We start from the raw sequence: 13,944 nt of genomic DNA, 5'->3' as shown, positions 1-13,944 counted from the left end.
ATTGATTCGGGACTGGTGTCTGGAGAGCTCTTCTTTTTTAATGTTTTCTGTAGACAGGGATTTCTTACACCCTATTGCTGGGTTGTTTTTATTACACGCTCCTGCTGCCCAGTTGGACTCTGTTTGCAGGGGACATGTTGTTTGGGCCTATATGAGACACATTTGGAAATTACTGTGTAAACATATGGGCATAAACTCTCATATCACTCCTCTACTCCCGGTGGTGGGTAATTTGCGTTTTCAACCGGGCAGTCACAGAGAGGTGTTTCGTAATTGGCACGCACATGGGATTCGTAGACTGGGGGATGCTCTTTCTGAGGGAGGCGATCTTCTATCCCCGGCTGACTTGGGGTCACTATATGGGTTGGATAGAGTGGACGCTTTCGCCTACCTCCAGTTCCGCCATTATGTTCTTAGCGTCTCCGGGGATAGCTTGAGCGATGCTGTGGCACGGAAACTGGGGAAGTGTTTGGCACTGGGGGAAGATGTGACACCATGACTTCGTTATTATGTCAATGTTTTGGGCCCCCCTTTACTGACCGAACGGGCTGATTGGTTAGCGGGGGCGTGGAGTGCTGACTTGGGCTGCATGATCCCGTCTGAATTGATATCTCGCTATTTTGTCCTTGTGCGTACCATATCCTATAATATGTTACATAGGGAACAAGAATATAAATTCGTTCATAGGGCATTTATCTCCCCTCACAGAGCACATCGGGCTGGTATTACAGATAATGCGGGGTGTCCCAAATGTTCTGCAAGTCCTGCTTCCCTGGGTCATATGTTTTGGGATTGCCCCTATGTGGGAGCCTTTTGGCAGCGAGTCTGGTTCTACTTGTCCTCCTTTGTGCCGGGGATACCGGACAGTAACCCCTGTATAGCGCTCTTTTATCAGGAGGCGGAGCTTCTAGGATGCACTGTTGGGCAGCGGCAGTTGATTTCTAAGGCCCTTTTGTTGGCTAAGAAAGCCATTTTGACTCTTTGGCGTGAGCCACATGCTCCCTCTTTCTCTCGATGGCAGGGGTCCCTTTATGACTTAGCTCTCTTGGAAAGACGGACTGCGGGCACTAGGGACGAACGTAGATGGTCTCACTTTCAGGATATCTGGGAGGAGTATTGGCTGACCCTTCCCCATCGTGAGAGGAGTCTCCTATTGAACTGTTAGTCTCTATTGGGTCTTCTGTCCTCTTATGTATTTTTCCTTTTTCGGTATTTCAGATTTTTCTCTTTTCCGTAGATTTCTTCTTTCTTTTTCTTTTTCTCTCCTTCTTCCCTTTGGACTAAGTTCTCCTTCTTCTTCTTCTTGTAGGTTTCTGTCCTACTGTGCTTTGGTCTATACATTGTCACTGGGGGTTCCATATGTTGCTTATTGCTTATTCCGTTTCTTTCATGTATATCTCCTCTAAGTTTCTCACAGGTCAGGGGGTGGGGGGTGGGGGGGACGGGGGGGGGGGTAGATCCTGACGTTCCAGGAGTACTTTGACTTAGGCTTTGGTTTTGGGGGGTTTTATTGGGTCTTGGGGGGATTTGGAGGGGGTAATATGAAAAACTGTATTGAGCTCCACCTGTTTTCTGAGCAATCCGTACTACCTCGTGTTGCTCTCTTCTGCTTTGTGTACGCCCCAGGGGGCGCTTTCTGTTGGATTGCTGGAAATCCTGTACAATGTTCTGTTTTCTATCTGTTGGTTTGCTCAATAAAGAAATATTATATATAAAAAAAAAAAACCAGGAGTGGCCAAAATATTTACAAATCTATCTTAGAACTGGTAAACTGGCATCTCTGGCGGGGATAAGGGGCAGGGTATAGAAGATGCTGGTCCAGAGTGAACCCTTTATTCAGGGTTGCTTTAACAGAATGTTGTTTTTCTAGGGAAAAAGTCATGGTACTCATACAAGGCCATCCTTAGAGGGTAGGGTGACACTCCATGGCTTTGTACCCATAGTAGGCACATTCCCTGTTACCAGCAGCAGAACATATATAAAGGTTATATACAGGCAGTCCTTGAGTTGCAGACACCTGACTTAAATACGACTCGTACTTAACAACGCGGTTGCAGCTTCATTTTATTTCACTGAGCAGTTTTTTTCCAGTGGCATAGACTTTTACACTTCTCCTGTAGCAGATTCAGGAATGATGCATGGCCACATTAAGAACAGTGTGTGGTTGTGCATGCTGTACCTTAAAGGGAACACTGGTAGGGACAGTTGGCCCTTCTGTTACCTGGGAGCACAGGCAAGCAGCAAGTATCTTAAAAGTTTTGAGTTACATACAAATTCGTCTTAAAAACTGTTTTAAAAATGTAATTCATTCTTAACCTGGAGACTGCCTGCACTACAAAAATAAAAAATAAGAACAGTTTTAAAATGCTGAATATACTCAGCAAAAATTCTTGAAGTTAAATTATATAGCCTGTAAATAATGATCCCTTACTCTGGATCCAGGGCAAGCTCAAGAATCTGTGGTACCTTGAGCCACTTTTTCTTCAGCACATCCCTCCTGAAGGGATACTTTTCATGTGTCTTGCAGTATTCTTTCAACTGTGTTTGAAGTTGTAAATCCAGACATTGTTTGCCTTCTCTTGCTGAAATATTACAAGGCTAATTTACTATGTAGTTTTCCTTAAGTTATGTTTGAAGTTGTAAATCCAGATTGTTTGCCTTCTCTTGCTGATATACTACAAGGCCATTGTATGTTTGAGAGATGTGCTTTCTTATTCTGTTGTAAAGTGAATCTAATTGTTTTCTTAGCTGTATTTGTAAGAAAATTTAGATAAGGCTCTGCTGGCCAAAGCACCTCTAGACTTTGGTCTTAGATAAGTAAAGGATTTGTTATTTCTTTTAAAGTTGCATGTGATCTGTGTCCACATATGGTTTGCATTTACATCATATGCTGACGACCCTTACCCATGTAAAATGATATAAAAGGAGATACAGAATATTCAATAAAGCGGACATGTTTGAGAGATAATAGGCGTCTGTTTTCTCTTAGATATTGTCCCCGGATACATCTGCTTGTCAAATGACAGAGTGTGTACGGCCATAATCGGGCCTTATCCTTTTCAGTGGGGGCTCCTCCGGGAGGGACGTTGATATCACCGGTATTTTGTGAGTATTTCTGAATTTTGAATTCTGTTCTTTAATACTCACTGGTATTAGGTGCCCTGTTCCCACCCTTTATTTGTTAAACATAGATTTTTGGGAAGTCTATAGCGGAGTTTGAAGAAACTACACTAACAATAAAAAAAACTCCTATTGTTCTTTTGGGAAGAACAATATTACTTATAGAGCCGCCTGCGCACTCTGTCGTTTGTGGGGTTAACACTTTTTGTATGTGCTTTCTCTCTTCTATCGCTTTCCTTTCTATTGCTTAGAGATAAGATTTTATAGAGTATAAGACTATATTGTATATTACTGTTCTGTATCTCGCTTATAAGGTAAGATAAGCGGGATTCCTGCATTGCTATATTGTTTTTGTAATGGGTCAGAACGGTAGTAAGGTTCCCCCCCTAAGAAAGCTGAGACTTGTAAGGCTTATGTTGCCCGTGTATGTGACACTGGATATTATCTTATTGATCCTTGGATAGATAATATGGCTGGTTGGACTGAAGGACTTCATAGTTCGAGTCCGTTTCCCCGAGATGGGGCAAATGATACGTTTCATATGGATATGATAAAGGGATTGTGTTTGGGGGATCATGAGGCATGACCATATTATTTAGGGGATCTGCACTGGGACAAAGAATATATGAGAAGGGGAGGCATTAATTGGCTTACATATGCTCCTTATTGGTCAGCTACTGTTAAAGATAAAACATCCAAACTGTCCATTCTTTCCCCTGCTCAATTACATGCTGCAGAACAATCTATCTGTGCTGCTAGCCCTCCTCCTTATCATTTACAAATTCCTTCACCCGGTGCTCCTCTTAAACTTTATCCCTCTTTATCTAAGGATGATATTGACCTCCTTATCGGTAGTACTCTTATTCCTCCTCCTCCTCCACCTCCCGTCCTGTCCGGTGCAGCTGCATCGGGACAGATTGATGACACTTTGCCCCAAGACATTCCATTTCCCACTGTATCCACGACCAGCCCCACTGTTCGGGGGCCGATAATCTCTTTTTCACCCCTCCACACTCGTAGCGGTACTCAAAGGGTTGCGGAAGTACAAGAGCTGATGCAAGAACAGATGCCCTTTCTCACAGTGGGGGATACTCTTTTGAAGAAACCCATTGAGTTAGAAGACATTAACAAGATTATTAAGCACTGCCCCAAGCCTCTTGTCTCTGCTAGTGCGACTTTTCACTTTTCACTTTTCACATGCAAGGGTCGAAATTATACGCAGGAAGATATGCGCCTTATTATAGATGGCATTGTTGGACACAGTTCCCCTTGGGACTGGTCTAACGTCCCTAGTATTAGTGTTTTAGAGCCTGCTACTGTCACAGCTACTGCTTATAGACTTAATACTGAAGCAGGAAATGCTGTTATGTGGAATGAATTACAGGCAGAGCTTGATCGGTGTTTTAAGTCTCGATCTTCCCTTCCTATTGCAGTAGCCTGCAAACAGAAATCAGGTGAAACTGTTGTGGATTTCTGGAAGAGGTTTAATGAAACCTGGACCCAAGAGGCGGGTCTCAGTTCCCATGCAAATATGGATTCCCTACTTATTCAGACTTTCCTTTCTAACCTCCGTTCTCCCTTGCAAATTCTGGTCAAACAAATGATTTCAGAATGGCCCACTAGTTCTCGTGCTGAATTTCAAAATAAATTAATGGAAAAAGAGGCAGCAGGTTGTTTTGAGATCTCTAAACCTCGGGAAATCCTGCATCAAGGGCCAGCTACCCACCTGGGGACCGCGCCTGTCTACCTCTCGTGGAAGAAGGGGTCGCGGGTTTCGCAGGGGGAGGGCTCCAGTCTCCGGTCGAGGTGGTAATAATCCATCCAGAAGTACTGGATGTTTCAATTGTGGGGACCTTGGTCACTGGCTTAATCAATGCCCTCATCCCAAACCCCCCGCATTACCAGTTCAGTCCGCCCCACCGGTGCTGCCTACCCCTCCCTCTACTGTGAGACCATCTGCCACTTCTCCTCATTTTCCTATCTTTTGGCACAGCCCCCCTACTCCCCAATGAAGGGGCCCGGAGGATTATACACCCCAGCATTCACTTTGGTCTCTGCCATTGCTAAGGATTCTCCTATGATATCTCTTATTGTACAAGGGAGTCCAATGCCTTTTCTTGTAGATTCGGGTGCCACTTGTAGCACCATCAGTGAGGATTACTATCAGGGCCCACGCATGAATGCTGAACCTTCTATGGGAATTAATGGGGTTTTGACTAAATCCTATCATACCACACCCCTGTCTGTAGCTCATCCCGATACAGGCTTTACTCTTTTTCAGCACTCCTTTCTTATTATTCCCCATTGCCCTGTCAGCCTTCTTGGTCGAGATCTTTTTTTTCCTCTCCTCATTCAGCTCACTACAGATGATACAGGAGGTTTGCATGTCTTTTCCTCCGTTATTCCCATTCGCCCTCCGTCCACCCTTTACCTTTCTACTTGCCTTGACACACTTTTGCCCCTTCCCCCAGACTCTCCGGTCTGGGCTTCTACTGACACTGATGTAGGCTCTATTTCATGTACCCCCTATCGTGCTTCTCTGAAATCACTCATTCCTGTTTTCATTAAGCAGTACCCGATCTCCCAAGAAAAGGAGAAAGTCATGATTTCACTAATTGCTTCCTTTCTTTCTTCTGGTATTATTAAAACCACCATCTCTTCCTACAATACGCCCATCAATCCTGTTGTCAAAGCTGATGGCACCCCCCGTTTTGTTCAAGACCTTAGGGCTGTTAATGCTTTGGTGATTCCCATTGCACCCATTGTCCCGGATGTCCCTTCTCTACTCTCCTCCATTCCACCTGCAGCTCATATTTTTCAGTCATTGATTTGAAGAATGCTTTTTTTTCTGTCCCTGTTGACGAGGACACCCAGCCCCTTTTTGCATTCACTTTTAAGCAATAGCAGTATACCTGGTGTAGAATGCCCCAGGGCTATGTTGATTCCCCTGTGGTTTTCTCCATTGTCCTGCGGGCTACTTTATAGCCATGGACTGCCCCCCATGGTTCTGTCCTCATTCAATATGTGGATGACCTTCTTTTGTGTTCCATAACTCAGGAGACCTGTCAGGCTGATAGTTTGCACCTTTTACAATGGTCACAAGGTATCACGAAAGAAACTACAATGGTGTAAATCTGAAGTGGAATACCTGGGTTTTGTCCTGTCTCATGGTCAGAGGAAAATTAGCACTTCTCGCATTGCTGCTGTTCTGGGTTTGCCTCGCCCAGCTACTCAAAAAGACATGCTTACTTTTCTTGGTATGATTGGTTATTGCTGTCAATGGATCCCTGATTGTTCCTTCTATGACCAGATTTTGAGACAGACCCTAGGTCCTGAAATGACTGATCTTATCAGATGGACTAAAGAAATGTTGGACGCTTTTGGACATTTGAAATGTGCTTTGGTTTCTAGCCCAGGCTTGGGTCTTCCTGATTATGACCAAATGTTTCATCTCTTTGCTCGTGACAATTGTAAGACTATGGCGGGCGTCCTGGCTCAGGATCATGGCGGTAAGTTACGCCCTGTTGCCTTTTTTTCTAAAGTTACCCCTGTTCAAGTTCAAGGCATGCCTGCCTGTTTGAGGGCCCTAGCTGCATGTGCTATGGTGGTAGAGATGGCTCCTCCTCTAACCCTTGGTCACCCCACTACCCTTCATACTTCTCACGATGTCCAAGCCCTCCTTCGCAATATTCATACCCAGCATATGTCAGCTCAGCGCCTTAGTGGTTATGAGGTCATCCTCCTTTCTAATCCCAATCTCACCATCAGATATTCTGCCCCGACATACGGCCCCGCTCTACTTTTAAATGGTCTTTTGGGTCTTAAGGGTGAACAGGATGCGCTTCCTCCTGATCATTCCTGTGTCTCTCTGATATATCAAGACACTTCCCCTCGCCCTAATTTGTCCTCTACCCCTCTCCCCGATGCTTCCTCCATTTTTGTTGATGGTTCTTGCTCACGTCCTAGTGACAACACCTTCCACACAGGATATGCTGTGGTTGAACTCCCTGATATCATCCATGAGGCCCTATCCTTCGGCACAGGCTGCTGAACTCATTGCTCTTATTTACGCCTGTCACCTTTTCTCTGGTAAACGCGTTAATATTTATACCGACTCTAAATATGCCTTTGGTGTTGTACACGACCATGGTGTTATCTGGCAGCGTCGCAGCTTTGTGGCCGCTGATGGTAAGCCTATTTCTCATTCTTCCCTTGTTTCGGATCTTCTCTCTGCTTTACTCCTGCCTGCTGCAGTTGCTATTCTTCATTGTCGTGCACACACTGGCCTTCAGACTGAAGCTGCCAGAGGTAAAGCTCTGGCTGACCGCATTGCTAAACAAGCTGCTTTGGACCCCCCTCCTTCCTCTGTTCTCCTTCCTCTTCTTTCTCCTCCTGCTTTTCCCCCTTCTTCTCTTTTTTCCCAGCTTCAATCCTTTGCTACCCCCTCTGAACTTGATGCTTGGCAAATAGCCGGTGCCCAAAGCCACCCTTCGGACGGACTTTGGTGCAAAGAGGGGAAACCCTGTATACCAGCCGCTAGTTCCCCCTTATTCATTGCTCAATATCATGGCATTGGTCATCGTAGTGCTCGCTCGACACTCCAGCTCCTTGCCAGTGATTTTTTCATTCTTGACCTTCGCTCCCTGATACAGACATATATAGCTCGATGTCTAACTTGTCTCCGTGCTAATCCCAACATACCCCATAAAGCACCACACCAGCAACTTACTTACCCCACTTCTCCTTTTTCACACTTACAGATTGATTTTACTCATATTCCTCATGCCACTGGGACCCGCCAGGATTATGCTCTTGTTATTGTTGACATGTTTTCCCGATGGCCTGAAGTCTTTCCCACTACAAATGAAACTGCTCAGACTGTGGTGAACATTTTACTTCGTGAAATCATCCCTAGGTGGGGATGTCCCACACACATCAATTCAGATATTGGTCCTGCTTTCACTGCCAGAGTATGCAAAGCTTTAGCTACCGCACTCCGTATTGAGTGGAAATTTCATCTTCCATATCACCCACAGAGTTCTGGTATTGTCGAACGCATGAATAGGACTATTAAAGACAAAATCAGGAAAGCCACAGCTGGCACGTTTGTGAATTGGAAAAAATTCCTCCCTATTGTTTTAGCTGAAATCAGGATGCAGTGCTAACCCACTGGCCCCTACATTCAATAAACTTACTGACATGATGGCTATTGCCAATCCCACTTTTGAAGATACTATGGCTGTTGAGGTAGGGTTTTCAGAACGTAACCTTTGGTTAGAATGGATGAAATTCACTGCTGATCAACATAATAAGAGTAATTGTTACATATGTGCTCAAGCTAGACCCCATCTAGGAACCGTACCTCTGGACCTCCCTCCTGGTATCCAACCATGCTTTTTTGGGTTATTTACCAATATCTCCTCTAATTTTACCGATCCCCTTTGTGTGCTGTGGCGTTCTAAATACCCTTTGCTGCCAGGACAGAAAAAGCTTGACATAGCCGTTACTATCTATAAGGGTCACATGTCATGTTTCTAATTTGACACAGGGTAGTTTTGTGGGCAACTTTCCCCCAGGTTATTGTTCTGTCTTGGATTATAGGTATGCCCCATTGTTGCAGCATCAGATTTTCACCCTAGGTGATATTTACTGGCTCTGTGGAGACTTTAGGCTCCGTGTTAAGCTACCCAGCCAGTGGATAGGCCAGTGTGCTTTAGCTAAGGTTATTATGCCTCTGCATATCCTTTCTGAAGGGCACCCTTCCTATTTACTTTCTTCCTCTCCTCTGTCTCAACATAGACGTGATCGCCTTGGTAGTTTTGATCTGCATGTATATATAGATGCTATAGGGGTCCCAGATGAATTCAAGAGGGGTCCCAAATGAATTCAAGGCCCGAGACCAGGTTAAGGCTGGGTTTGAATCCCTTATTCCCCTTATTACTATCAATAAGAATGTTGATTGGATTAATTACATTTATTATAATCAGCAACGCTTTGTGAATTACTCTAGAGATGCCTTGCAAGGTATTGCTGATCAGTTAGGCCCCACTTCTCAGATGGCTTTTCAAAATCGTATGGCCCTAGATATGATTTTAGCTGAGAAGGGGGGTGTTTGTAAAATTCTTCCCAGTACTTTATCGTGTTGTACTTTTATTCCTGACAATACAGGACCTACAGGAAAAGTTACTATGGCCATTCAGAAATTAGCAGACCTCTCTGCTGAGCTCAAACGTAACTCTGGTTTATCTCATCCTTGGGACCAGTATTTTAGTTGGATGCAGGGCTGGGTAAAAGACCTTCTTATTGTTATAATCTCTATTATTATCTGCATTCTTGTCTCTTATGTAATTTTTCGACTGCTCATGCGCTTTGTTATTCGTATTACAGCTCCTAAAACCCCTCCTCGAGAGACATATTTGGAATATCTCTCCCTCCAAGCTCATGCTGTACATTTATGACGTCATTTACATGACGTAAGAGGGGATTGAAGGGATACTTTTCATGTGTCTTGCGGTATTCTTTCAACTGTGTTTGAAGTTATAAATTCAGACATTGTTTGCCTTCTCTTGCTGATATATTACAAGGCTATTTTATGTTTGAAAAGATGTGTGTTCTTATGCTATGTTTAATCCAGACATTGTTTGCCTTCTCTTGCTGAAATATTACAAGGCTATTTTACTATGTAGTTTTCCTTAAGTTATGTTTGAAGTTGTAAATCCAGATTGTTTGCCTTCTCTTGCTGATATACTACAAGGCCATTGTATGTTTGAGAGATGTGTTTTCTTATTCTGTTGTAAAGTGAATCTAATTGTTTTCTTAGCTGTATTTGTAAGAAAATTTAGATAAGGCTCTGCTGGCCAAAGCACCTCTAGACTTTGGTCTTAGATAAGTAAAGGATTTGTTATTTCTTTTAAAGTTGCATGTGATCTGTGTCCACATATGGTTTGCATTTACGTCATATGCTGACGACCCTTACCCATGTAAAATGATATAAAAGGAGATACAGAATATTCAATAAAGCGGACATGTTTGAGAGATAATAGGCGTCTGTTTTCTTTTAGATATTGTCCCCGGATGCATCTGCTTGTCAAATGTGTACAGCCATAATCGGGCCTTATCCTTTTCACCTCCTGCATCAGCGTGCCCCCCCCCTTATGTTGGCAATACTCTACCATCTTGGTACTCCCCCACATCAGCTCCCTTCTACACAGCCAGGCAGCCTGCCTGCATAATCTCAACTCATTCCAGGGGTTATGGGGGTGACAGGGCAGCATTGATCCTCACTTTCTCTTACCCTAGTGGCTGCCTTCCTCAAAATGGTGCCGCTATGAGACTCAAGTTGCTATATAAGAGAAAAAACTTCCATGATAAAAGTCATATACTTAGATCAAAAATAGACCTTCATACAATATTGAATAAGTGAACACAAATTAAAAATAGAAATCTATATATAAAAATTAAACTGAACCTTTGATCTGAATTATGTCAATCTAGCCACAACAGATAATGTAATGTATTTTATGTATGAAATAGCTTTATTTCTTCCATAGTTGCAATTTTGTGAATATTGAATTCACTTACCCCGAAATGAAAATTAATCCTGTTGAAGTTCCCTCACCTACTGGATATGAGCATTCTACAGAAAGCTCCATACAAATTGGATAAATGGAAAATCCAAATAACCCAAATAGTGAACAGACCACAGCAAGTAAAATGATTTGATTTCTTAGTTGAGAAGCCTGAGTAAAAGAAAAAGAAAAAAAAAGATAACAAAATGTAAAACTAACATTTATTTATTTATATGTTCATTTTTCTATACCGTTCTCCCAGGAGAGCTCAGAACGGTTTACATGAATTTATTCAGGTACTCAAGCATTTTTCCCTGTCTGTCCCAGTGGGTTCTATCTAATGTACCTGGGGCAATGGGGGGAAATAAGTGACTTGCCCAGAGTCACAAGGAGTAGTGTGGGTTTGAACTCACAGCCCCAGGGTGCTAAAGCTGTAGCTTTAACCACTGTGCCACTTTAACCACTTTGCCACTTTAACCACTGTGCCAATATTTGCATGGCAAATGTGGAAGGCCATTTCTGATATGTTATTGTATAAAGAAATAAAACAAAAAAACAAAGGAAATAAGGTGATACCTTTTTTGTTGGACTAAATACATTTTAAGATGAGCTTCAGATCAGAAATAAGCAAATGTTGACAAATATCAGTATATATAAGGAAAACATGAAAGCATTTCAGTGGCCAATTTTTCCAAAGTGTTGCCCGACAGAGGTGACATCCTGGTTTGGTTTGAAAAAACTTTCTACTGCACCAATGATTTTATGGTGAGTGTCAGCCTAGAGGCCTCTGGGAGATTATATCAATCTGACCCTGGCATGGGAAGGCATATAGACCCTTAGTGCAGGGAAACTGTTTTAAGTAGCCCTGATTGATATATTTTAAGTTTCAAGTAGCCCTGCTTGAATCATGGCTAGCTAAAAGGTGTTAATGTCTGATTAAGAGGGTGCTTAGGACAATGGTGCACAGATCAAGCCAGAGACTTAATCCCATCACCATGCTTACAGGTATCTCACCCTCCTTAGCAATTAAATTAACCATTGTCTCAAACAGTTTACAAATTCTAAACAGAAAGATACTGGGGCATACAGGTTTCTATATTGAGTCAAGGTATAAAAGCCTGCTCTCTGCAACACACATATAGCTCTCTTTTTCTATCAAGCTATACCTCTCTCTCTTTCTATCTAACTACCTCTTGGCTCTTTGCTTGGCACTCTGGTTCTGTCTTGGCTCCCTCTCTCTCGGTCTATCCTTCCCTTTATCTATGGAACACGAAGCTTCCTAGAACTACAAGCTTCTATGTCCCTCTTTACCTCTGACCTCTGTAAGGCAGTGAGACTGCTTGCTCTCTGCTTAAGTGTAATGCTCTCTGCTTAATTGTAATGCTTATGAATATTACTTTTCTGTAAGACTATTTCTATAATATATTCTTTATGCAATCACCTCTGGTTGTGTCTATTATTCTACTTCCTGGTGAGTCATCTGTGAGGGAACTGAACCTGGGACCTGGCGTTTGTCAGTACGCCTTTCACTTAACCCCTACCACCTAATATTGTGGGGGCCACTTTCAAACTGACATTTTGGGGGCTTTGTCTCGGTCCTTCCTGATGATTTCATTTGGGTAAGTAGAATTGTAAGTTTTTTTATGCACTGTGCAATAGGATTATGTATAGACAGAGTGATATAGAAATCAAAAGTCCTTGGAAAACCCTTAGATTGATTGTACGTTAGACTGGATGACACACTGTTGAAAAGTTCCAGTAATATTGTGGGGTTTTATACTTGGTGAGATTTTATTTCAATTTTTGATTAATAGACAGAGTGAGATAGAAATCAAAAGTCCTTTTGGAACCCTTAAATTGTTTTAGACTGGATGACACAATTGTGAAAAGTTTCAGTAATATTTTGGGTTTTATATTTGGTGAGATTTTACTATCAAAAGTCTTTGTAGTTTACCTGTGCCAGTTTGCATTGTATGATTTGCTATTATATGCTTGCTAGGGTGTTGCATGTAAGAATATTTGAGCTGCTCTGAAGAAAAGCAGGGTTCAAAGTGAAAACAGTCACTCAATTAAGACACGCCACATCTGTACTAACTTTTACTTTTTTTTACCTTGTGCTTTTAATTCTATTTCTTGTCAGTCTCTGCCCTGGTGAAAGGCCCAGTGCACACTGGACTGGAACTGGCAGCTGACACCTCTGCTCTTCTATATTTTATCCTGCTAAACTTCTGCCTGTAAATTTCAGGTAGTAACCAGTGTGGGCAAGTGTGGGCATAAGTGTATTATTTATGCCAATGACTCTTGCCTAACACGCTTTACCTCGCTTTTCTACCTATTAACTAAAGTCTCCCTCCTTCATAAGTGGGAGCATTTCAATCTCAAAGGCTACACACAGACAGGGACATTTAGAAGTCCATTCTCTCTCATGAAATATATGAGCAAGGCCCACGAACCAAGGCAGACTTCTGCAGCCTCAAATATGAACCCTTTTGATTTTCAAGAACTCACAGATATTGTACACAAATATTTTGACAAGAAAGGGGGTCCATATGAGGGTAATTTTCCAGAAAACACATGGCACGATATTCAGAAACAAATGGTTTCTCATTCTCAGGAGTTTAGAAAGAAAACAGATAAACGCAAATGCCTTTTCATTCAGGGCTTATGTAGAGGACTTATTAGCCTAAAACAAGATAATACTGACTTGAACACTCAGTGCCATCAGCTGTCCAAAGACTTAGATGAGGCACAAATTAATATATCCATGCTAAGAACCCAAATTGTTCAGGCCACAAATTCCTTTTTAACTGTAAATGAACAATTAGAAGAGGCCAAGGCAGAATTAAAGTATTTAAAGTCAAAATGTGCCTTACAGATTCTGCCGTCTGCACCTGTGCCACCATCACCATATAATCCATGTAGTCAGTTTATAGAGAAACAGAAAACCATTTTTGTAGCAGGTCAGAGAAAGGGTAAACTAGCTACAGATGTAGAACAGGAAGAAGAACCGACAAACGAAAGTGAGGAAAATTCATTACCAGGCCAGAGCAATACCAATAGTACCCCTATAAGTGACACAGCTCCAGTAACTGTAGTGCTGCAGGGACATATGAAAGATAGTGACATTGAAAGAATAGTGGAGAAAGTGGGCCCTATGCCTTTTAACATAAATGAATGGTGCAAATGGGCTATTGACATACTGATTCACTGGGGTCTAGGGAAATACAAAAGGAACAATGCAGATTTTGATAAGCTT

The 13,944-nt window shown here is 42.5% G+C and overlaps 1 protein-coding gene across 5 annotated transcripts in view; it reads right to left on the bottom strand.

The window, feature by feature from the left end:
• SLC49A3 (solute carrier family 49 member 3) overlaps nt 1-13,944 on the bottom strand; it is a 711,721-nt gene that overhangs the window by 119,727 nt on the left and 578,050 nt on the right. For all 5 annotated transcript variants that reach the window (XM_033918077.1, XM_033918067.1, XM_033918090.1 and 2 more), the window contains one exon: nt 10,702-10,859. In XM_033918077.1, coding sequence (XP_033773968.1) covers nt 10,702-10,859 — 158 coding nt within the window. The remainder of the gene's footprint in view (nt 1-10,701; nt 10,860-13,944) is intronic.

This window comes from Geotrypetes seraphini, chromosome 1 (genome assembly GCF_902459505.1).
Source record: "Geotrypetes seraphini chromosome 1, aGeoSer1.1, whole genome shotgun sequence".
Lineage (NCBI taxonomy): Eukaryota > Metazoa > Chordata > Amphibia > Gymnophiona > Dermophiidae > Geotrypetes > Geotrypetes seraphini.
The sequence above is the reverse complement of the archived record's forward strand: the minus strand, read 5'-3'. Positions and strand labels throughout refer to the sequence as shown.